Genomic DNA, 26,504 nt, shown 5'->3' on the forward strand with positions numbered 1-26,504 from the left:
AAACGCAGCATCCAATTTGTGCACAACACAGACCCTACCCCCGCCACCCAAAACAGCAATGTGCCAGGAAGCAGATATCTTTAGTTTGTTAAGGGATGGTTACGGAGAGATACGTATTGGTTAGGATACTGAACAGAGCTCCCCGGCTCTTCGCGTAAACACTGCCGTAGAATCTTCTACATCTATCCAAGAGGGCGGACACGGCCATGGTACAATGCTTCATCCGAAAGGTGGTGTCTCCAACACTGCTGCATTGGGGTACCAACCTAGATCTTTGTGCTCAAACCTCTGCAGGACCCACAACCATCAGACCCTGAGCTAAGAGACATTGCCGTCGAAGACATTGCTGTAAGAGACAACCGAGCCCCAGCTGATCAGGGTTCTGCAACTTGTGGATCCGGAGCCACGTGTGGCTCATTGGAGCCATGTGTGGCTCCCGATGTTGATTGTCCAAACTGATTTTTTTTTTAATCGAAATAATCTTCTTTCTCACAAGTAGGCTTACATTAACACTGCAATGAAGTTACTGTGAAAATCCCCGAGTCGCCACATTCCGGCGCCTGTTCGGGTACACTGCGGGAGAATTCAGAATGTCAAATTCACCTCACAGTACGTCTTTCGGGACTTGAGAGAGGAAACCGGAGCACCCGGAGGAAACCCACGCAGACACGGGGAGAACATGCAGACTCCGCACAGATAGTGACCCAACCGGGAATCGAACCTGGGACCCTGCTGCTGTGAAGCAAAAGTGCTAACCACTATACTACCATGCCGCCCATCTAAATGGGTAACTAAATGGCTTGTTTCCTATTTTAAAAACGTTTATTCACATTGTAGTTCTGAGAAAGTATCATTCAATTAACAACATCTTTTGTAGAAAAAAGAATTTCAAAGCCATTGTGATCCGTAAGATATTTCGTTTTTGACTGAAATTGAAAAATGTCTCTCCTTGTTATTAAGGTCTAGATGGCGTAGCACTTTACCATTAGAGAATCTGGGGAAACTTTTGTGTTTCTGTGCTCTGAAAGCTCCTCAGAGGATACAAGGTGACAAAGTTTTCCGTTTTCATTTTAAGCTTGGATAACTTGCAGCCACAAGCATGAATCACAAGGAAATCATCAGACACGTACTATTATAGGATTAAACGATATCCTGGTGTCCAATCAATAGCCTAATAACAGGCTGTGGTTGGTTACAAAACTGGAACATTGCAGGGTGCGTGAAGCATAATGGTGTGCGCTTGGCCCCTGTGGATGGAACAAGGCATCACCAGACCAGTAATTTTCACTGCGTGACTCCCAATATAGAAGTGGTACTTGTGAGTTAATGAAATGTGCCAGCTTCCAGAAAGAAACAAATGAATGTGGAGAAACTTAACAAAAAGAGATATTCTTCAAGATTTACAGAAACTGATGTCGATCAGGAAGAGTATAAAACTGACACACCTACGTAAGGACAGAAGAAATAGGAGTAAGGGCAGGCTGTACAGCACCTCGAGTCTTCTCCGATTCTCCTTAATATCATGATCTGATCAAGGCCTCAACTCCAAGTTCCTGCCTCAGAACCCTCGATATCACTAAAGTTCAAATTTCATAGAATCCCTACAGTGCAATCGGAGGCCACTCGGCCCATCGAGTCTGCACCGACCCTCTGAAATAGCACCCCACCTAGGCCACCTCTCCCACCCTATCCCAGTAACCCCACCTAACACAGTGGTTAGCACTGTTGCTTCACAGCTCCAGGGTTCTGGGTTCGATTCCCGGCTTGGGTCACTGTCTGTGCTGAGTCTGCAGGTTTTCCTAGTGTCTGCGTGGGTTTCCTCCGGGAGCTCCGGTTTCCTCCCACAAGTCCCGAAAGACGTGCTTATTAGGTGAGTTGAACATTCTGAATTCTCCCTCTGTGTACCCGAACAAGTGCCGGAATGTGGCACCTGGAGGATTTCCACGGTAACCTCATCGCAGTGTTAATGTAAGCCTACCTGTGACAATAATAATAAAGATTATAACCTTTAGACACTGAAGGGCAATTTAGCATGCCCAATCCACCTAACCTGCACGTCTTTGGAATGTGGCAGGAAACCGGAGCACCCGGAGGAAACCCACGCAGACACGGGCAGAAGGTAGAAACTGCACAGAATCAGTGACCCAAAGCTGGAATAGAACCCAGGTCCCTGGCGCCGTGAGGTAGCAGTGCTGACCACTGTGCCACTGTGTCGCCCCAATTCAGTCCATCGCAGCCTTCGTTCAGCCGCCACAGCTTTCTTGAGTAGAGAATTCCAATGATTCTGAGAAGAAATTCCGACTCACCTCCATCTTAAATGGGCAACCCCTTATTCTGAAACTCTGGCCGTTAGTTCTAGATTCCCCGGCAAGGGCAAATATCTTCACCGAGCCGAGATGGCTTGGCAGCCCTTTAAAAATAGCAGATGGGTCCAGGAATCCTGATCCCATTCTTAGACTGTCGGATTTTCAGGAGTGCCTTTAAAGTGCACGAGCCAGTTCATGCCAAAATATCTCACCTGGCACTCCCAACCTGGCCAACTCCATTGTGAAGATAGCCATGTCCAACTCCTTTGCAATTTTATGGAGTTGGGCCAGGAATTTAAAGAGTCATAGTTCACAGCCCCTCTGATTAATTTCCATCTCATTGGCGAGATGGAAGTTGAATGCAACGCTTGATGGGTCAAATGGGTCTCTGGCAGGTGGCATGTGTGGGCACCTGTCATGTGAGAGTACCTTTAAGAAATGGATGTTTAAGCAATGTACCTTTAAGAAATGGAGCTGATCATGGGCGGGATTCTCCGACCCCCCGCCTGGTCGGAGAATCGCCGGGTGGCGGCGTGAATCCCGCCCCCGCCGTCTGCCAAATTTTCCGGCACCGGAGATTGGGCGGGGGCGGGAATTGCGCCGCGCAGGTTGGCGGGGCCCCCCCCCGGTGATTCTCCGGCCCACGATGGGCCAAAGTCCCGCTGATGCTATGCTGGTCCCGCAGGCATGAATTGAACCAGGTCCCTTACCGCCGGGACTGGCGACATGAGCGGGCTCCGGGGTCCGGGAGGGGGGCGCGAGGCGATCTGGCCCCGGAGGGTGCCCCCGGGATGGCCTGGCCCGCAATCGGGGCCCACCGATTCGCGGGCAGGCCTGTGCCGTGGGAGCACTCCTTTACTACGCGTCGGCCGTGTAGGTCTCCACGATGGCCGACGTGTAGGTGACCCCCACTGCGCATGCGCGGGGATGACAGTGAATGGTAGAACCCTCAAGAGTATTGAAAGTCAGAGAGATCTAGGTGTACAGGTCCATAGGTCACTGAAAGGGGCAACACAGGTGGAGAAGGTAGTCAAGAAGGCATACGGCATGCTTGCCTTCATTGGCCGGGGCATTGAGTATAAGAATTGGCAAGTCATGTTGCAGCTGTATAGAACCTTAGTTAGGCCACACTTGGAGTATAGTGTTCAATTCTGGTCGCCACACTACCAGAAGGATGTGGAGGCTTTAGAGAGAGTGCAGAAGAGATTTACCGAATGTTGCCTGGTATGGAGGGCATTAGCTATGAGGAGCGGTTGAATAAACTCGGTTTGTTCTCACTGGAACGAAGGAGGTTGAGGTGCGACCTGATAGAGGTCTACAAAATTATGAGGGGCATAGACAGAGTGGATAGTCTGAGGCTTTTCCCCGGGGTAGAGGGGTCAATTACTAGGGGGCATAGGTTTAAGGTGAGAGGTGCAAGGTTTAGAGTAGATGTACGAGGCACGTTTTTTACACAGAGGGTAGTGGGTGCCTGGAACTCGCTGCCGGAGGAGGTGGTGGAAGCAGGGACGATAGTGACATTTAAGGGGCATCTTGACAAATACATGAATAGGATGGGAATAGAGGGATACGGACCCAGGAAGTGTAGAAGATTGTAGTTTAGTCGGGCAGCATGGTCGGCACGGGCTTGGAGGGCCGAAGGGCCTGTTCCTGTGCTGTACATTTCTTTGTTCTTTGACGTCAGCAGCCGCTGACTCTCCCGCGCATGCGCGGACTCCCGCCGTCAGGCAGAGTCCCTTCGGCCCCGGCTGGCGTGGCGCCAAAGGCCTTCCACGCCAGCCGGCGGGGCGTCAACCTCTCCAGGGCGGGCCTAGCCCCTAAAGGTGCGGTGGAATCTGCACCTTTGGGGCAGCCCGACGCCGGAGTGGTTCACGCCACTCCATTCCGCCGGGACCCCCCGCCCCGCCGGATAGGGGAGAATCTCGCTCCATATTACTGGAGTGTTGTCAGAGGGTGGGGGGGGAGCTGAGCTCAGTTCTGCTTTTTTGAGTTTCAGTTTGAGGAGAAAGCTGGGAGTGTCTGTGTGTTTTGCTGTGAGCTGCAGGAAGAAAACACAGAGCTGGTCTGTTGATGTCTGCAATCCAAAGAGTATAAATATATTGAATGTAACCTAATGTGTTATAATTTTTGAAGGTTTGAAGTCTTTTGGATGTTTAAAGGAACAGTTTGAAGGATTATTTAGTGTTCTAGTCTGTTGGGGTTATCTTTGAAGTAATGGGTGTTAAGATATTCAATGTTTGTTTTTAAAAGGTTAACTTGAGTTCATAGAATAAACATTGTTTTGTTTTAAAAACCATTTGTCCATAATTGCTGTATCACACCTGGAGAGTACGCCGTGTACTTCCCACACCACAATCTATTAAAAGTTGTGGGTCAGTTGAACTCCATGAAACACTTTGGGGTTCTGTAACCCAGACCCATAACAGCACCGCACCTGGACATGAAGGGGTTGTGCTGGTGGATTCTGAGGGGCAAGCACGAAGATCAGGAGGGTGCGAGGTGCCTGCCAGTGATGTGGCAGGCGAGCAGGGGGATGGGTGATTTGAGGGGCGGCAGGCAGAACTGATGCCAGGAGAGAGGTGGTAACTTACCCTTGCAGCTCGATGGAGGTCATTGTTCTTCCTCTTCTGATATTGTACGCCGGTGCTCCATGTCATGCTGCCCGCAGTGAACGTTGGATCTCTGACCCCCCCCCCCTCGGGGGAGCAGTATGGCCCGTCTCGCTACCGCAGCATCGCAAAGCCTGGCCAGGTCGGCATTCCCAAAGCGAGGAGCAGGTCTGCACGCTGCCATGCTTGTGTGTTGACTGGGAGTGAGTGCTAAGGGGGCGTTTAAATGCAGCTCCCCTTGTTAGCACCGAGAGACTGAGGTGCGAGTCTGACGAATCAAATGGTGAGACAGCCAGTAATGGCGAGAAGCTGGTGGGGGCTCATTTCCGGCACTAAGTGCAATAATAAACATGAGGCTCGATGTCGCCAATGTGGCCGTCGTAAAACACCCTGTCAATCGTGACCAAAATTACACTTCAAACGTTTTCGGTTAAATCCTGCCCTATATTATCACTCTCTTTGTCGTGTTCCAGGATATCTCAGCCATTTAATCTCCCCCACCCTCTAATTTACCCCAACCTTCTCTTTGCTCCGCCTGATCCTCTCCCCTTTTTCAATAAGCATAAAATTCATCACACCTCTCTTCAGTTCCAAAGAAGGGTCACATAGGACTCGAAACTTTAACTCTATTTCTCTCTCCACAGACGCTGCCTGATCTGCTGAATTTATTCAGCACTTTTTATTCATATCTCCAGCATCTGCAGTATTTCACTTTCATTTAAAATTTTCCTGATTTTTATTTTTGAAATCTGAAAATCACTAAAGACCAGGTTTCCATGTTAACACCCCCATGAAAAATCTCTTTTATTTCTGTTCATTAAAAGCAAATCCTTTAAATAAAGATTCACAATGTTATCAGGAAAATTAATTTACAGGGTTACTATTCCTGAATTAATAGGCAAAATTCTAATGAATACAAATAGGATAGCTTGGTGATTACGTTACTGGAATAATAATTCAGAGAGTTACTGAATTGAGTTAATTAAATACATCTAGAATAAAAAGCTGGTGTAAGTTATGCAGGCCATGAAACTATTGATTGTTGTTAAATATCCCATCTGTTCCATTGACATATTTTCATAGAATTATAGAATTTACAGTGCAGAAGGAGGCCATTCGAGTCTGGACCGGCCCTTGGAAAGAGCACCCTAGTTAAGCCCACGTCTTCACCCAATCCTCGTAACCCAGTGACCCAACCTAACCTTGTGGACATTAAGGGGCAATTTATCATGACCAATCCATCTAACCTTCACATCTTTGGATTGTGGGAGGAAACCGGAGCACCCAGAGGAAACCCATGCAGACACGGGGAGAAAGTGCAAACCTCACACAGTCAACCGAGGCCGGAATTGAACCCGGGACCCTGGAGCTGTGAGGCAGCAGTGCTAACCACTGTGCCACCGTGTCGCCATGGGGAAGGAAATATGTCATCTTTACCTGGACTAGCTTATATGTGACTTTTGACCTCAGCAATGTGGTTGACTCTTAACTGTCTGCTGAAATTACCGAGCAAAGCCCTCAGATGTACAAAGCCACTATGCCTGTAGAAGTTAAAGAAGGCGTCTCAACCTTATTAAGGGCAATTAGGGATGGGGAATAAATGATTATAATGAAGCAGTTACAAACAGTTGGGTTCAGTAACTCCTGAAACCCACTTAAAATATTTACATGCTCAACCAAAGTATGTGAAAAAAATGAAGCTTCAAACGTCGAATTTAGTAGCTGAAGTTTTCATTCGGAGCTATTACTGAATCTGAGTCTCAATCTTCAAGGTCATTCATTACTTACATCTAACACACTGAGAAAAGTGATTTGTAGTGGGGTCATTCAGAGAAGAAGGTCCCCAAGTCCCTGAATCCCAGTCTGAAGGGAGTATGTTGATCTCAGTTAGAAAGTTGACTGGGGGAACCATCATTGTTCTCAGCACCTAAAAGGAGAGGAAATCAGATCACGATAGTTCTACAGTAACCTCTGCTGAAAGGGCTAATTGGATGTCTGGTGAAGACAGATTTGGTCTAGGCCTCATTGGTGCCCATGGTGAATAATCTGTTGACACTCATTGCCCATCAGACTCACTGCCCTCACGCTTGCCATTATCTTCACCCAGTTTAAAACCGATCCGTACACCTTCAACACCCTCCTTGCTCAACATTTTGTGATGTTATTTTAAATATTTTGGGAATATAGTGGTATTCTGTGAAGAAGGCTGTTTGTCTCTGTGTTTGTATTTGTGACTTAATTAAGTTGGGGGAGATTAATTGGGGCAACTTGTCTGTGAGAGGTGAGAGATGAAAGGTGCTAGGTATATGCATTTGTGATGAGATGTTATGGTGAAGGCGGACTTACAAGCAAAATGGTGCCGTTTTTAAAATTTGCATTAGGAGATACATATGGTCTGTCAGCTGTTAAATTTTAAAGGGAAGTTTAAGGGACTTTTACGACTAAAAACATTAAATAAATCAACAAGGGATGATAGCTATCCAATGAGAGCAGAAAAAAATGTTTATTTCAGGAAGCAGTTTGTTTCCTGAACTTCCTTTGATTTCTGCAGCAGAGTGGGAGTGTTTGAGGGGTCGTGTGGTAGGCTTTTAGTAAAGTGACAGCGGTTTTTGCCTTGGGGTAATAATGCTGGATTTCCATTGTTTAAAACCTGTAAGGAAGTTGTTGCCAGGTAGTTGACTTGTGTGTTTTGACCAAGTGGGGTTTGGGTTTTTGGGATGTTTTGTAAGACTGTTTTAATGATGTAACTTTGATCTTGTGTGCTTATGCTTCTTTCTTCTTATAAATAAGCCTTTTAATGTTAAATATCTGCAAGTTTTGCTGGACTGTCATGCTTCTGGAATCAATCTGTTTTTCCTCCTCGTTTGCAGAATACAAAAAACGGTTATGATCAGTAAGACAGATTTCACTCTGGGATCTGACTTACTCGGCAAGAGTAAAGTAAAGTCGCCATAGTCTCAGAGGGCCATAGGCTGCTTTCCCCTTTGAAAGGGAGAGCTGACTGCAGGTGGCACAGTAGCACAGTGGTTAGCATAGTTGCTTCACAGCTCCAGGGTCCCAGGTTCGATTCCCGGCTTGGGTCACTGTCTGTGCGGAGTCTGCATGTTCTCCCCATGTCTGCGTGGGTTTCCTCCGGGTGCTCCGGTTTACTCCCACAGTCCAAAGATGTGCAGGTTAGGTGGATTGGCCATGCTAAATTGCCCTTAGTGTCCAAAAAGGTTAGATGGGGTTACTGGGTTATGGGGATAGGGTGGAGGTGGATAGGGATAGGGTGGAGGTTTGGACTTAGGTAGGGTGCTCTTGCCAAGAGCCGGTACAGACTCGATGGGCCGAATGGCCTCCTTTTGCACGTCCTAGTCAGTTAGAGAAGCGACGGAGAAGGTAAGTGTGCAAAGTAAGTGGGTGGCTCGGGTGGTCAGTCAGGGGGATGGGTGGGCACTCAGTGAATCAGGAGAGTAGTCAGGCGAGGTGAGGGGTCATAAGGGTGATTGGGGGGTGGTGGAATGTTGGGAGCATTGGAGGCTTAGTTGGGGTCTTGTGAGGGTAATAGTGGCTCGGATGTGTAGTCGGAGTGTGATGGGGAACAGTCGGGAGTGTCAGGAGAGTAGTTGGGGCAGGTGAGGATGTAGTCAAGAATACAGGAGGATATTAGGTGGAATGGGGGTTAGTCAGTACTACAGTTTAACCAGGTGTGAAAAGTGTTTTTAATTCTTCTAACTTTCCCTGGATAACTATTCTGCTACGGGAGTCAGAACCAGCCAAAGCCTCCAATTGAAATCCGAGTGTCGGATGATTCCCAGTGCAACGGAATTGCCCATCGGACGTTTAAACTTCTCAGGCAACTGCCGTGCAGTCCTTACGTGGGGCTTTCCGGCGAGTTCCTCAGCGAATCTTCTGGGGTACCTCTCAGAAGTGACTCCCTAGAGACCTGGGCCACAAGCTCTGGACTCAAAGGTTGAGGGCTGAGAAAATCGTTCCACTATTTATATTGGAACAACCTAGGGGCGCAAAGGTTGGTTATATTTGTAAGTCATTTGCATTTGTATTGGACCTTTAAAAAGTAGGGTAGAAAAAGCCCGAGCTTCACTAAGGTTCAAATATAAAGAAATAAATATCAAGAATATACTGAAAGAACCTTTGGAGGAGTAACCTAAAGCTCAGTCCAAGGGGTGAATTGAAGGAAAGTGCTGACAGAGGAGGCAGATTTAGAAATGCAGAGGGATTTCGGAAGGGAATTCCAGGTTGTGGGGCTAAAGGTCAAAGGACAGGAAATGCACAAGAGACTTGGGTCAGAGGAGCAAAAGGGTTCTGAGACACCACATCGAAGAAGCCTGGGAAAGTGATCAAATCTGTCATAAGGGTCTCTGGAAGAATAGACTTGATGTGTCGCATCAACTTTTCTTATTCCATTCTCCCTTAGAGTAATGATACAGTAGATCGACATTTATTCTGTTAAAAAAATGTTTTTTGTTTATAAATTTAAAGAACCCAATTCTTTTTTTCCCAATTCAGGGGTAATATAACGTGGCCAATCCACCTAGCCTGCACATCTTTGGGTTGTGGGGGCTGAGACCCACGCAGACACGGGGAGAATGTGCAAACTCCACACGGACAGTGACCCGGGGCCAGGATCGAACCCGGGACCTCAGCGTCGTGAGGCAGCAGCGCACACCACTGCACCACTGTGCCACCCTCTGCAAACCGACATTTATTAATCCTCCTCAGCACATTCTGTACATCAAACCCTTTGGTATTAGGGAGCTGTTGATTTAAAAGCAATTCAACGCTGGGGAAGGGGAACTAATACATCAGAGTTAGAACTTGCAGGGTGTACATCTGTGAAAAGCCCGCAATAAGGGCAGATCCATTGATCGGGTCATGACTGTGCTATTCAGGTTTGTTTAAGCACTTTTCTCCAATTGTAGATCCTCGGTAATTGCCCTAAGCAGATCTTGCCTACTGAGATCATTTTCACACAATCCGTCCTTGCATGACAGACCATTGCTATTAATTAATAAATGCAGCAATACTAGAATTTACATAAGCAAACCACATTTTCAATCTCCTCGGTATGATTAAAAAACAAGAGATAAGATCAGCATCAGGTTTAACAGCCTCTAATCCCAAACTACTGACAAATCCACCAAAGTAGGTTAAAAATTAATTATTTGTCATATTAATGTTGCCACTGCTTCATGATGTAATTTGCAAAAATAATCAAGTATAGCAACTGTTGTCTGAATCAGTTAAGGTTCCATTTACCCTCTTCAAAAGAATTGCTTTTTTTGCAATATTGGAAGTGCCCCTCCAATTTCAAATAACAGCTCATAATTGACCTCTTCACAGTGCTAAAGAAAGCTTCTCAGACATACATACATCCTTTGAAACACAGGCCTCCCAAGTGATTTGTCTAGCAACACTCAAACGCCCACTTACCTAGCTCAAAGGTTTCAGCATCAGAGGAAATAGTGACTCGCTAAAGACAGCTGTCTATCAGGAATATAAATGTCTAGAGAGGGCCATTTGACGTATGGTAATGATGTATTGCCTCCAAATACTGCTCTAGACAACTTAAATAGGTTACAAAAAAATACTAGACTGCTGACATGGATCTTAAGCAATTGCAACAGATGAACACATGATTTCTCATTGGAGACCCAGGGCATTCCTGTCCCTATTAAAAACATGCATTATTGTTCAAAAAAAAGAGGCACTCTTTATCTTGGTCTCATCAGGGTAGATGCAAGAATGCCAAATTTCAAAGGGACCAATAGTTTATACAGCATGAAAAAGGGTGCTGATTGGTTGGCACGTTGACTGGTCAAGCCATTGCCATGGAGAATGCAAGCACCAGGGAACTATTACCCCCATAACGTTGTTTAATTCAACAAAGGTGCAATGGCTGGACTCTTCCTTTTGCCAGACGACAGACAGGTCCCTATGTATGAATATATATAACTTCCAGCAAGTGTAAGTGAGCCACATTGTGAACCCATTATTCATGTTATCCTTAACACACTCAGGAGTGTTCAGCAAGTGCTGTCCAATCAGGCAGCACGGTGGCGCAGTGGTTAGCACTGCTGCCTCACGGCGCCAAGGTCCCAGGTTCGATCCTGGCTCTGGGTCACTGTCCGTGTGGAGATTGCACATTCTCCCGTGTTTACGTGGGTTTTGCCCAAAGATGTGCAGGATAGGTGGATTGGCCATGCTAAATGAAATGAAAATCGCTTATTGTCACAAGTAAGCTTCAATTGAAGTTATTGTGAAAAGCCCCTAGTCGCCACATTTCAGCGCCTGTTCGGGGAGGCTGGTACAGGAATTGAACCATGCTGCTGGCCTGCCTTGGTCTGCTTTAATAGAACATAGAACATTAAAAGCCAGCTATTTAACCCAGTGTGCTAAACCAGCCCCAAATTGCCCCTTCATTGGAAAAAATGAATTGGGTACTCTAAATTTATTTATTTTTTAATTTTTTAAAAAGTGCTGTCCAATCACAGAATCACATTTAACCTTCGGCATAATGTTCCGAATTTTGCAAAGATGGGCAGGTTGAGTTTGGTTAGCACACTGCCTATTGAGAACAGCCAAAGTCACATGTTGTTTGGTACATTTGTTAGCTACACATTACCATTGATAATAATGATGAGCAAACAGTTAATTTCACAACCTGGCACATCATTTGTAGCATCAGTTACCTAAATTTAACGTCTCATATCAATAGATTTCCAGCTCTACTGAAGAGCTACCTCAAAGCAATCTAGCTGGAGCCAGATTTGAAGCAGCAACAGGATTAAATTTTCACCTTTGTCATATAACCTACCCATCATTAATCACTGCTACCTGAAGAAAATGTTCTCACAAAGACTAATAGCAGCAGGCAATATTACATTATTTGGAACCACAAGAAATAACACAATGTTTGGAAAGAAACAGAAAAAGAAAACTATAAATCCTGATGGTCATGCATGACTAGAGTCATTGATGGATATTTAACCTAAACCTGTAACATTGTCTGAAATTGTCAGAAACCACTGTCAATATTTTCCGCGGAAGACCTCCAACATCACAATAACATATATACCTCCGAGTTGTTAATTAAACAGATGACACACAACAGACAGGTCTGGCTGATATTTATCAAGATGCAGTGCAGCAACTCAGCAAGGTTCCTTCAACAGCACCTTCCAAGCATGTGACCTCTACCTACTCGGACAAGGGCAGCAGATGCAAAAGAGCATCGCCAGTTGCCATTTCGTCTGCAAGCCACACACTATCCTGACCTGAAACTATCTTGTCATTCCCTCACTGTCGCTGGGTCAAAATCCTGGAAATCCTTTCCTGATCTGGCAATGTGTAATGAGACAGGATTAACTAATTAAGGTTGGAGCAATCATAACATGACTGAATTTCATATTCAGTCTGAAGGAGAGAGGAAAGGATCTAAGGCTTGCGTTTCAAATATAAATAAGGGCAATTATAAGGCCATGAAGACATATCTGGCTAAAGTGAACTAAGAAATTAGGTGAAGGAATAGGTCAATAGAGATGCAGTGGCAGACATTTAAGGAGATATTTGAAAATACTCAGAAAAGTTACATTCCAGGGAGAAACAAGGGGCGGGATTCTCCGTAGCCGACACAGAAATCAGTGTTCGGCGATCGGGCGGAGAATGGACTCTGACGCCAAAATCAGGACCGGCGCTGGTTTGACACTGGTCCGCCATACTCCACCCCCTCCAAAATGGTGTCATCGCACCATGCGCGTTTCAACGCCGTTGCCGCATCATCGGCTGGCCCACCCGCGATGCTCCGCCCCCGATGGGTCGAGTTCCCCACGGTGCGGGACACGTATGGTCTGAGCCAGCATATCCAGCGCCGCCACACTCGGCCGCTGGCCGGAGGGATGTCTGCTAGGGCTGGGGGTCTGGTGGGGGGTGGCCAGGGGGTGGGCTGTGGGGTCGTGGTTTGCGGGTTAGATTATGCGCATGGCCGGCGCCATGTTGTACTGCAGTTCGCCAGCTGTGCACATGCGCAGCCCGGGACCCGGCCATTCTTCGGACGTTTTCTGCGCGATCCGCGGGCGTTTCATGCAGCGCCGGAGCTAGCCCCTCACCGGTACTGGAATCGGTGAGAGGTTCATGCCAATTTGCTAGTCGTGAAACACCACAGGTCCCACACCGTCCGTGGCTAAATAAAAAAGTTAAAGCTAGCATCAAATCGAAAGAAAAATGCATAATCCTGCAAAGATGAATGGCAGGATAGAAGATCTGGCAGAATATAAGGAACAACAAAGAATGACTAAAAGATTAATAAGGAGGGAGAAATTAGAGTATGAAAGGAACCTAGCTAGAAATATAAAAACAAATAGTAAGAGATCCTACTGGTATGGTGGGTTTGCTAGTGCTGTTGGGAGGAGTTTAAACTAACTTGGCAGGGGGAGGGGACACAGAATGTTAGAATAGGGGCACAGCATAATACAGTAAAGCAATCAAGTCAGAGGGAGTACAGCTGTATTAAGTTTCAAGGGAATAAGGCAAGGCTGGATGACCTCTACTTTAATGTCAGGAGTATTACAGATAAAACGGATGAGTCAAGGGTGAAGAGTGACATGTGGAATTGTGATACAGTAGCCATCCCAGGGAAGTGGTTGAGGGAGGGGCAGGTTTGGCAGCTCAACGTTCCAAGATATAGAATCTTCAGGCAAGATAGGGGAGGGGGTAAAAGAGGGGGAAGCATTGCATTATTAGTTAATATCAGTTACTGCAGAAAGGAGAGATGGTATGTTGGAGGGGGAATCAAATGAATCTTTAGATAGAGTTTAGGAATAAAAAACGGAAAGCCATACTGCTAAGCGTTTATTATAGACCCCCCAGATAGTCAGCAGGAAATTGAGCAGCAAATATGTACACAATTCGCTGAGATGTGTAAAAATAATAACAATAGGGCAATTATGTTAGGGAATTTCAACTTTCCCAACATTAATTGGCATAGTCATAGTGTTAAGGGCTGAGATGGAGTGGATTTATTAAAATGTATACAGGAGAACTTTAGGGTCAATCTGTAAGGGATGGCACAGCGCTGATCTAATTCTGGGGCATGAAGTCAGACAAGAGGTTAAGGTGGTGGTGGGGGAGCATTTTAGTGATAGTGACCACAATGTGGTGCAATTATAGCTTCTGATGGAGAAAGAAATAGACAAGCTGCTAAAAAACATTTTAGATTGGGGGAGAGAGGATTTTAATAAAATAAGGCAGGATCTGCCCAAGGTAGACGAGGAAGAGCTGCTTGTGGGGAAATCTAAAAAAGAGCAGTGGGGGACATTCAAAAAGGAAATGGGGAGGGTACAGGCACAACATGTTCCTTCTAGGGTGATGGGAAGGAGCAACAAGTCCAGAGAACCATGGATGACCAGAGATATTCAGGATAAGATGAGAAGGAAAAGAAAAGTTTTCAGCAAGTAAAAGGAGAGCAAATCAGCGGAGGCATTAGTTGAGTACAGAAAGAGCAGGATGGACCTTAAGAAAGCAATTAGAAGAGCAAAGAAACAAAATGAGAAAGCTCTGGCTGGTAAAAGTAGGGAAAATCCCAAGATATTCTATAAGTATATCAATGAGAAGAGGATAACCAGGGACAGAGTAGGGCTCAATTGGGACAAAAGGGGCAATCTGTAGGTGGAGACAGGGGACATTGGTAGGGTGTTGAACGAATACTTCACATCTGTCTTCACCCAAGAGAATGGAGGGTGTAGGCCTGAAACTCAGGGATAGAGACTGTGAGGTTATTGAGCAAATTGTCATAGGGAGTGACAAGGTATTTGAGATGCTGACAGGCTTAAAAGTGGACAAATCTCCAGGGCTGGATGAATTGTGTCCCAGGCTGCTGTGGGAGGCAAGGAAGGAGATTGAAGGGGCTATGGCCCAAATTTGTAATTACACTCTAGCCACAGGAGAGGTGCCAGAGTACTGGAGAACAGCTAATGCGGTCCGACTATTTCAAAAGAATTGTAGAGATAAGCCAAGGAACTACAGACCAGTGAGTTTCAGGTCAGTTGTAGGGAAACTATTGAAGAAAATTCTGAAGGGCAGAATCTTGAAGGAGAGGCAAGGTTTTATCAGGGATAGTCAGTATGACTTTGTCAGAGGGAGATCATGCCTAACAAATTTGATTGAATTTTTTGAGCATGTGACCAGGTGTGTAGATGAGGGTAGTGCAGTTGATGTAGTTTACATGGATTTCAGTAAAGCCTTTGAGAAGGTTCCACATGGGAGACTTATAAAGAAGGTAAATGGACATGGGATACAGGTTAATTTGGTAAGGTGGATTCAAAATTGGCTTAGTTGTACGAGACAGAGGGTGATGCCAGAAGGCTGCTTTAGTGACTGGAAGCAGGGTTCAGTGGTGTACCACAGGGGTTTGTACTGGGTCTCCTATTATTCATCATTTATATAAACGACATAGATGACTATGTGGGGTAGGATCAGTAACATAGAGATTTTCCGGGTGGTTAACAGTGAGGTTGGGGATGGCATGTGGCGCAGTGGTTACCACTGGGACTGCGGCGCTGAGGACCCAGGTTCGAATCCCGGCCCTGGGTCACTGTCCATGTGGCGTTTGCAAATTCTCCCCATGTCTGTGTGGGTTTCACGCCCACAACCCAAAGGTGTGCAGGTTAGGTGGATTGACCTCGCTAAATTGCCCCTTAATTGGAGAAAAAATAATTGGGTACTCTAAATTTATTTATTTTAAAACAGTGAGGTTGATTGTCTTGGGTTACAGGAAGATATAGACGATTTGGTCAAATGGGCAGAAAAGTGGCTGATAGAATTTAACCTTCAAAAGTGTGGGGTGATACACTTTGGAAGGAGTAAATTGACAAAGAAGTATTCAGTGAACAGCATGACACTAGGAAATTAGGAGGAAGAAAGGCATGCTTGCCAAAGGCGGAAATCAGGTTAATAGGATGTTAAAAAAAAGGCATATGGGAACTTGCCTTTATCTATCGATGTATAAATTACAAAAGCAGGGAGGTCATGTTGGAGTTGTATAGAACATTGGTGAGGCCACAGCTGGAGTACTGTGTGCAATTCGGGTTGTCACATTATAGGAAGGATGTGATTGCACTGGAGGGGGTGCAGAGGAGATTCACCAGGGTGTTGCCTGGGATGGAACATTTAAGTTATGAAGAGAGACTGGATAGGCTCGGGTTGTTTTCAATGGACCAGAGAAGACCGAGAGGCGACCTGATCAAGGTTGACATGTTTATGAGGGGCATTTTCAGGATGGATAGGGAGCAGATGTTCCCCCTAGTTGAAGGGATACAAGTCATGAGGGGATACAAGTTCAAGGTGAGGGACAGGCAGTTCAGGGGAGATGTGAGGAAAATGTTTTTACCCAGAGGGTGGTGTCGCTCTGGAATACACTACCTGGGAGGGTGGTAGACGCGGGTTGCCTCACATCCTTTAAAAAGTACCTAGATGAGCATTTGGTTCATCATAACATTCAAGGCTATGGGCCAAGTGCTGGGAAATGGGATTAGGTACATAGGTCAGGTGTTTTTCACGTGTCGGTGTAGACTCGATGGGCCTCTTCTGCACTGTGTATATCTATGATTCTGTATTTAAAAGTGCGAGGAGTGAGTAATGTGTGTGGTCCACTGGACTGAGAGATTGGAGAATTAATAATGGAAAATAAGGAAACGGTAGATGGACAGATATTTTGTGCCTGTATTTACTGCAGAGGATACAAACAATGTCCCAGAAATAACTGAACCGGGAGGTGAAAGAGAGGGAGGAACTTAAAACAGTTACAATCATGAGGGAAAGGGAAAACGATTAGAACTAAAAGCTGAAAAGTCCCCAAGTCCTGATGGACTTCATCCTATGGCCATAAAAAAGTGGCTGCTGAGATAGTAAATGCATTGCTTCTAATTTTCCAAAATTTCCTTGATTCTGGAAAGATCTCATCAGATTGGAAAATAGCGAATGAGACTCTATTCAGGAACAGACGAAGACGGAAAAAACAAAGTTACAGTCTAGTTAGCTTAATCTGGTGTCGGGAAATTGCTGGAGCCTGTTAATAAGGACGTTATAGCAAGACACTTAGAAAATCTCAATGCAGTCAAGCAGGGTAAACACGGTTTTGTGACTAATTTAGTGGAGTTCTTTGAGGAAATAACAAGCAACATGGATAAAGGGGGACCTGTGGATGTGCTGTACTTAAGATTTCCAGAAGGCATTTGATAAGGTGCCACATCAAAGATTACGATGCAAAAAAACGCTCCTGGTGTAGAGGATAATATATTAGCATGGATAGAGGATTGGTTAGCTGACAGTAAACAGAAAGGGAACCTGACAGGTGTTGGAGGCGAGAACTAGGGGACACTGGGATGAATTCTCCACCTCCCCAGCCACGTGTTTCAGGGCGGCGCGCTATCACTGGCAGTGGGATTCTCCATTCCCACCACTGGCCAATGGGATTTCCCATTGTAGGCAGCCCATGTCGCCAGGGAAACCCGGGGGCGGGAGTGCACTGCCGGCGGAACGGCGAATCCCGCCAACAGAGGATTCCCCATTGTTTAAAATTAAGGCGTCTTCCATTGAAGACGGAGGTGAGAAGAAATGTTGGGTTGTGAAACTCTGGAACTCTCTTCCCCAGAGAGCGGTGGGAGGCGAGGTGAATTAATACCTTTAAGGCAGAGGTCGATACATTATTGACGAACAAGGCAGTTAAAGATTATCGTGGGAGGAGAGGGGTAAGGGGGGGGTTAGGTGGAATGTAGAGTTGAGGCCACAATCAGATCAGCCATGATCTTTTTGAATGGCAGAGCAGGATTAAGGGGCCGAATGGTCTACTTCTGATCTTAATTGATATGCCGTACTGCAGCTCAATCAGCGGGCTGAACTTTCTGTGACGAGTTTAAAGTGTAATTAACATGCAAACCCAACAAGTTCTGAAAAATAACAGGAAGGTAACGGGCGAGATGCCGTTTGTGCAGAGTTGTGTGAATCTACCAGCAAATCCAAGAGAATCAGATACATCTCTAAATCCCTTCACTTTGCTGACCAGATTTCACATTCATAATGGCCTGTGTCATTAACGCAGCAGTTTTCTTCCAGCAAGATCTGGTCTGTTATTTATAGGGACATATAATAGAAGGAATGTGGTCATTTCATTTTCCTCACTGTATGAGGAAAGCATTATTTTTGTGCCACAGCCTCACAACCTGCACTTTAAATTAAAACATAAAAGCTTTTAATCATACAGGTAATTATTATTTTTTAATCATAACAGGTAATTATTATTTTTTATGCAATAAACTGCCTTTCCACCAGGACATAAAAACTATCAAAAGGCATTTTTATTTCATTTTTAAAGAGGATATACTAAATTTACATAGAATTTACAGTGCAGAACATAGAACATAGAACATAGAAAATACAGCACAGAACAGGCCCTTCGGCCCACGATGTTGTGCCGAACCTTTGTCCTAGATTAATCATAGATTATCATTGAATTTACAGTGCAGAAGGAGGCCATTCGGCCCATCGAGTCTGCACCGGCTCTTGGAAAGAGCACCCTACCCAAGGTCAACACCTCCACCCTATCCCCATAACCCAGTAACCCCACCCAACACTAAGGGCAATTTTGGACACTGAGGGCAATTTATCATGGCCAATCCACCTAACCTGCACATCGTTGGACTGTGGGAGGAAACCGGAGCACCCGGAGGAAACTCACGCACACATGGGGAGGATGTGCAGACTCCGCACAGACAGTGACCCAAGCCGGAATCGAACCTGGGAACCTGGAGTTGTGAAGCAATTGTGCTATCCACAATGCTACTGTGCTGCCCAATTATTTCTCTATTTTCTACATTCAAAAGAAGAAAAAATAACCTGCTGCTGCAATTTTGGAACTAGACTTATTTAGCATATTGCTTCCCAGTGTGCGACATGCCAAATTACACTTAATACACTTTCATAGAATAGAATCATAAATACAGCACAGAAGGAGGCCATTCAGCCTGGCATGCCTTCGTAGGTCTTTAAAATAGTCTTTGAAGATGTGCTTAATCCCACATCTCCAACCTTTGTCTGTAACCCTTTATGTCCTCCAAACCCAAGTACCAGTCCAGCTCCCTTTAACAATTAGCTTCCCCTTCTTTTCAACACCGGTTGAGTTTGGGGCAGCGCGGTAGCATTGTGGATAGCACAATTGCTTCACAGCTCCAGGGTCCCAGGTTCGATTCCGGCTTGGGTCACTGTCTGCGGAGTCTGCACATCCTGCCCGTGTGTGCGTGGGTTTCCTCCGGGTGCTCCGGTTTCCTCACACAGTCCAAAGATGTGCAGGTTAGGTGGATTGGCCATGATGAATTGTCCTTAGTGTCCAAATTTGCCCTTAGTGTTGGGTAGGGTTATGGGGATAGGGTAGAGGTGTTGACTTTGGGTAGGGTGCTCCTTCCAAGAGCCGGTGCAGACCCGATGGGCCGAATGGCCTCCTTCTGCACTGTAAATTCTATGATAATCTATGAGTGTTCCAGATCCTGATAACTCGGAGTAAAATAAGTTCCCATCTTCCCTCCAAATACCCAAATAAATCTTAAATATCTGGTTGTTAATCCACGCAGCGGAGGGAGTAATTTTTCTCTCTCCACGCTTATCAAAATCTTTGATCAACTTTGATCCTACAGTCCAAAGTTGTGGTTAAGTGGATTGGCCATGCTAAATTGCCCCTCAGTGTACAAAAAAACGGTAGGTTAGTGGGCTTACGGGGATAGGGTGGGGGAGTGGGCCTAGATAGGGTGCTCTTTCAGAGGGTCAGTGCAGGCTCGATGGGTCGAATCCCTTCTGCACTGTAAAAATTCTGAATTCTATGAACTGAAAGCTTCACAGCTCCAGGGTCCCAGGTTCGATTCCCGGCTTGGGTCACTGTCTGTGCGGGGTCTGCACGTTCTCCCCGTGTCTGCGTGGGTTTCCTCTGGATGCTCCGGTTTCCTCCCACAGTCCAAAGATGTGCAGGTTAGGTGGATTAGCCATGCTAAATTGCCCATAGTGTCTAAAATTGCCCTTAGCGTTGGGTGGGGTTGCTGGTTTATGGGGATGGGGTGGAGGTGTGGACCGTGGGTGGGGTGCTCTTTCCAAGAGCCGGTGCAGACTCGATGGGCCGAATGGCCAACTTCTGCACTGTAAATTCTATGAAAGCCTCAATTTTGGTTACGTCTCAAATTTCTCTGATTGAAGAATAGTCCCAACTTTACCAAATGCTCCCCCTATGAAAGGGGGTAAAGTAAGTAAGACACAAGTAGTACATCACCCAGCATACCCTATTATACTTGGATTGCTCAATAAACAAAACCAACAAGATCAGGAGCAAACAAACGTAAACCTAAGTAACAGACAACACACTTCTGGCTATGGGCACCGAGGATAGTGAATTGCGCCCTAAGCATGATGGGATATAAACCAACAGACTTGACCACATTCCTAGGAAAGTCAGACACATATAGAATGCTGGCTGTTCAGCTCAGCAGGAATATTCCTTTTCCTCAGCTCCAAATAACCTTGGCTAATTAGACAATGGCACAATTCAGAGACAGTGGGGAGGAGAGGATTGTTTGTGTAGGACGATGGATAAGAGGGATTTGACAAATACCAGCTTGAACACCATGAGTTGATCACACGATGCACAAGAGCTGATTTTACTGGTCAATGAAGGTAATCTGTAGCTAATGATTGGATTATGTCCAACTGAGGCGAGTGGTAGCCATTTTTGAAAATGTCTAATAACGAACACACAAATACAAAGTGATTTGGAAATTTTGAACAAGCGTGGAGAATGGAACTGACTTTACAGAGATGCTGTCTCTACCAGTTTAATACTTAGCCTCTGAAAAATGCTTCAACACCCTAGTCTCTCATCCTGGTAACATTCCTTTGCATCTTTTTGAAGGCCTTTACTGGCTGCTTGAAGTGTGGTGCACAGAATCCCTACAGTGCAGAAGGCAGCCATTCGACCCATTGAGTCTGCACCGACCCCCCGAAAGAGCACTCCACCCACCAGTCACTCCGACCTATCCCCGTAACCTAACCTGCACATCCCTGGACACTAAGGGCTAATTTATCATGGTCAACCTACCTAACCTGCACATTTGTGGACTGTGGGAGGAAGCCGGAGCACCTAGAGGAAACCCAAACTGACATGGGGAGAACGTGCAAACACAGTCAGTGACCCAAGGCTGGAATTGAACCTGGGTCCCTGGCACTGCGAGCAATGGTAACCACTGTGCCACCGTGCTGCACAATTCTGGGATTCCTGACCCCATTCCCGGGGCTTTAGATTTTCAGAAGCGTCTCTTCAGGGTACAAGCTGGGTCAGATCTCACGCCACAACCCTGTACTCCCAATGGCCGGGCCCATTTCTAGGATGGGCACATCCTAGTTCTCCTCAATTGTTGTGGAGTCAGCCAGCTTTTCAAAGCGTCGTGATTCATGGAACCTCAGGAGGGGTCATGAACCACAGTTTGCATGAGGGAACCTTTTGAAAGGGTCATTATGTCTCCCATGCCAAGGTATATCCCCCCCCCCCCCCCCCCATCACCCATAATGGCCTACGTGCTCCCCTACTGCCTACAGTGGCAATAGGATATATAAGTTGTTTCTTTTAAAAAATCTTATTTATACTGCAGGCCAATCATCCAGGCCCATTCAAGTATCAATAGCAGAAACTACAAGCACTTGGAAACTTTTTCTGTTCACAAACATTGGGAAATTGCCCAGCCTCATTATGTATTCTTTGCTGACAGCCCAGACATTCAGTCGCCTGCTGAAACATCTGATCCTCAGATAAAAATTACTTGGTGGAAGGGAGGACACATACTTTGGCATGAGGAGCAGAACTGGAGGTCCTGTTTTTATTATAATTGGGGAAAAGCCCCACGACACTGAGATGAAGGGATTCCCATTGAATTCCCACTGTGTTAAGTCCATCCCTCATCTGAACCTGTACCGGGTAAATTTCAAAGAGTCAAATGGTAATTACAGGGGCAGTTCCAAAATCATGTCATTCATAATGTGTTGTATTTTCATCGTGGCACCCATTCCACAAACATTCATTTCCTCCATCACCGACGCACAGTAGCAGCCGTGTCTACCTACTACAAGATGCACTGCAGGAACTCACCTAGGCTCCTTAGGCAGCACCTTCCAAACCCAGGACCATTACCATCTAGACGGACAAGAGCACCATCACTTGGAAGGTCCCCTCCAAGTCATTACCATCCTGAATTGGAAATATATCATTCCTTCATTGCCGCTGGGTCAAAATCCTGGAACTCCCTCCCTTATAGCGCAATGGTCTTCAGCAGCTCAAGAAGGCAGCTCACCACCACCTTCTCAAGGGAATTTAGGCATGGGCAACAAATGCTAGCCCAGCCAGCGAAGTCCACATGCGGTAAAAATGAATTTAAAAACATGCTAACCAGTGAATTATAAAATTCCAGCACAACCTCTTTGTTTTTAATATCTATTGCTCCATTTATAAACCCAAGTAATGCCTATGGTTCCTTTGGCACCTGGTCAACTTGCCTGGCCACCTTTGAAGATATACGTATATGGACAAACAATTCTCTCTGTTCACCAAGTTTCAAAATCATGTTGTTTATAATATACTGTCTTTTCATCGTGGACGTGCATTCATACTTCCTCCACATTGAATCCATCTGAAATGCTTCTGCCAATTTTATATTCTGGCCTAGGTCATCCAGAAACCTAGCATACAAACTAGGAGCTGGAATAGCCCACCTGGCCCTATGAGCCTGCTCCCCCACTGTCCAGTACACCATCAAGTTCTGTAACATCTGCAGACATTATAATTCTGCTCCCTACATCCAAGTCTACAATGGTTTACATCAGAGGTAAAGTCGCCATAGTCCCAAATGACAGAGGCTGTTTTCCCCTTTGAGGGGGAGAACTGCCTGGTGCTGATTTAAAGCAAGGATCACTACACCTAAGGCGAGGGGCAAGGTTGAGATGTTGGCCTTCACAAATAGCCTCAGGCGGTCGCGGGAATTGAAACCTCGCTGCTGGCCTTGTTCTGCATCACAAACTAGCTTTCTAGCCCACTGAGCTAAACCGGCCCCCTGCAGTGAATGACAGAACTTTGAGTAAATTTAAAGAGGATATAGACAGATTTTTAATTAGTAATGGATGAAGGGTTATGGGGAACAGGCAGGAAAGTGGAGTTGAGTCCAAGAGGAGATCGGCCATGATTGTATCGTATGGCAGGGCGGGCTTGAGGGGCTGAATTGCCTACTCCTTCTCCTCGTCCTTTTGTTCCAGTAACATTGCCACCAATAATTAGGCTGACTGGTCTGTAGTTCCCTGGTTTATCTGCCTTCTTTGTTGACTAGTCTGATAACAAAACAACTTAACACTACTTCCATCTCTTCTGAGGAGTGAAAGATTATAGCCAATGCCTCTGCCATTTCTATCTTGCCTTCTTGCACCAAGCTAGGATACATTCCATCTGGGTCAGGTAACTTAACAAATTTCAATAATATTATTAGTTTTATCCTGCTATCCGTCCATAATGTCCCTCTCCTCCTTTCGTGTAATTTTCACATCATCCACTCAAGAAAGTCAAATTTTCATTCTTATAGTGCCTTTCACATCCTCAGGAATTCCCAAATCACTTTACAGCCAATGATATCTAAAGTTTAGTCTTTTAATTGAAGCGTGAATGGTATATGATGTTTCCCTTTTCCTTCCTGAATAAGTTTCAAAAGTTAAGAGAGAGTAAAGTGTTTGGCAATTAAATCAATTCATTAATGTTTCAGAACATTCATCGTAAAACATCACACAGAATAATGTTCATCAGCCTTCCAAAACCGTCACGTGGAGAAATATTTATGTGCCTTATTCAAACGTGTTAACTCTTCTTTGCCTGGAAGGTAGTCAGAAGTCTCTTTGCACTGCGTGAAACTGTACCTTTTTTTGTACCATTTTCGTTTGTTATCCAGTTCTTGCTGTATTCAAATTTAATGTTTTTTTATGATCCGTCAATCACTGATCAGATTGCCGGTTAATGACGACAAGGGTGGGGGAACCTATATCCTGTTACATCCACCATTGGATTTGGATTTATTGTCACATGTACCGAGGTACAGTGAAAATTATTGTTCTGCGTACAGTTTAGACAGATCGTTCCATACATGAAAAAACATAGTGCATATGGTAGACACACAATGTAACTATATAGACATTGACATCGGGTGAAGAACACAGAGTGCAGTACCTTTCCTATCTTTGCTCTTTTGGAACCTTTGTGATACATGACTTTGATGTTTTATCCCTGACAATAAAAGGAACCTGTTGCCTTATTTATACAGCTGTAATATATTTATTTTACACACCCCCTGCTGTGGCAAAAAGCCTGTTCTTAACCTAACAACTCTTTTAGCTCCATATTATAGATCATTAATGTCAAATAGCTAATTTAGTTAATAATCTATATGTGCCTCCTCTTACAGAATGATGTCTTCTGGCCCCGAAATTCATCCTCGCCAGTGTTATTATTTGATTTGATTTATTATTGTCACATGTATTAGTATACAGTGAAAAGTATTGTTTCTTGCATGATGTACAAACAATGCATACCATACATAGGGAAGGAAGGAGAGACTGCAGAATATAATGTTACAGTTATAGCAAGGTGTAGAGAAAAGATCAACTTAATACCAGGTAGGTCCATTCAAACGTCTGATGGCAGTAGGGAAGAAGCTGTTCTTGAGTCGGTTGGTACGTGACCTCAAACTTTGGCATCTTTTTCCTGACGGAAGAAGGTAGTAGAGAGTATGTGTGGGGTGCGTGGGGTCCTTAATTATGCTGGCTGCCTTTCTGAGGCATCGGGAATTATAGATAGAGTCAATGGATGGGAGGCTGGTTTGCGTGATGGACTGAGCTACATTCACGACCTTTTGTAGTTTCCTGTAGTCTTGGGCAGAGCAGGCTCCATACCAAGCTGTGATACACCCAGAAAGAATGCTTTCTATGGTGCATCTGTAGAAGTTGGTGGGGGTCGTAGCTGACATGCCAAATTTCCTCAGTCTTCTGAGAAAGTAGAGTCATTGGTGGGCTTTCTTAACTATAGTGTCGGCATGGGGGGACCAGGACAGGTTGTTGGTGATCTGTACACCTAAAAACTTGAAGCTCTCGACCCTTTCTACTTCGTTCCCATTGATGTAGACAGGGGCATGTTCTCCACTACGCTTCCTGAAGTCGATGACAATCTCCTTTGTTTTGTTGACATTGAGAGAGAGGTTATTGTCGTCGCACCAGTTCACCAGATTCTCTATATCATTCCTGTATTCTGTCTTCTCACTGTTTGAAATCCGACCCACTACGGTGGTATCATCAGCAAATTTGAAAATCGAGTTGGTGGGGAATTTGGCCACACAGTCATAGGTGTATAAGAAGTATAGTAGGGGGCCGAGGACACAGCCTTATGGGGCATCAGTGTTGAGGATGATCGTGGAGCAGGTGTTGTTGCCTATCTTTACTGATTGTGGCCAGTGGCTTAGGAAGTTCAGGATCCAGTCGCAGAGGGAGGAGCCAAGGCCAAGGCCACAGAATTTGGAGATGAGTTTCGTAGGAATGATGGTGTAGAAGGCTGAGCTGTAGTCGATCAATAGAAGTCTGACATAGGTGTCTTTGTTATCTCGGTGTTCCAGGGTAGAGTGCAGGGCCAAGGAGGTGGCATTTGCTGTGGACCTGTTGCAGCGGTAGGCGAACTGTAGTGGATCAAGACAATCCGGGAGGCTGGAGTTGATTCGTGCCATGATTAACCTTTCGAAGCACTTCATGGTGATGGATGTCAGAGCCACTGGATAATAGTCTTTAAGGCACGCTGCTTGGCTTTTTTTTGGTACAGGGCTGATGGTTGTCTTCTTAAAGCAGATAGGGACCTCAGATTGTTGTAAAGAGAGGTTGAAGATGGCTGCGAATACCCCGCCAGCTGATCCGCGCAAGACCTGAGTGCTCGTCCGGGTACCCCAACCGGGTCAGTGGCTTTCCGTGGGTTGACCTTCGAGAAGGCTGCTCTGACGTCTGCAGTGGTGATCTCAGATACAAGTTCATCCGCGGCTTCTGGGGTGGACGGCTCGCTCTTGCTGACCTCTTGCTCAAAGCGGGCATAGACTGCGTTGGGCTCATCAGGGAGGGGTGCGTTGGAGCTGATGATTTTACATGCCTTCATCTTGTAGCCCGTTATGTCTTGCAGACCTTGCCATAGACGGCGGGGATCTGTGTGGCTAGCCTGGGACTCGAGCTTGGTCCGGTACTGTCTTTTGACATCTTTGATGGATTTCTTTAGATCATATCTGGCCTTCATGTAGAGGTCAAGGTCGCCTGACTTGAACGCCTCAGACTTCAGCAAGCAGTGGATATCCCTGTTCATCCAGGGTTTCCGGTTGGGAAACTCCCGGATTTGCTTCTTTGGCACACAGTCTTCTACACACTTACTAATGAAGTCAGTTATTGTAGCGGCGTACTCGTTCAGGTTGGTCGCAGAGTCTTTAAATACTGACCAGTGCACTGA

General features: G+C 45.6%; 1 protein-coding gene across 3 annotated transcripts in view; it reads right to left on the reverse strand.

Moving 5' to 3' along the window:
* dhrsx (dehydrogenase/reductase (SDR family) X-linked) overlaps positions 1-26,504 on the reverse strand; it is a 326,269-nt gene that overhangs the window by 209,200 nt on the left and 90,565 nt on the right. The window contains exon 2 of one of the 3 annotated variants that reach the window (XM_072477317.1): positions 6,704-6,842. The exons of the other annotated variants lie outside the window; for them this stretch is intronic. Within the exon in view, the coding sequence (XP_072333418.1) occupies positions 6,704-6,830 (127 nt within the window). The 5' untranslated portion in view covers positions 6,831-6,842. The remainder of the gene's footprint in view (positions 1-6,703; positions 6,843-26,504) is intronic. 3 annotated transcript variants of the gene reach the window in all.

Source organism: Scyliorhinus torazame, chromosome 15 (assembly GCF_047496885.1).
Source record: "Scyliorhinus torazame isolate Kashiwa2021f chromosome 15, sScyTor2.1, whole genome shotgun sequence".
NCBI lineage: Eukaryota > Metazoa > Chordata > Chondrichthyes > Carcharhiniformes > Scyliorhinidae > Scyliorhinus > Scyliorhinus torazame.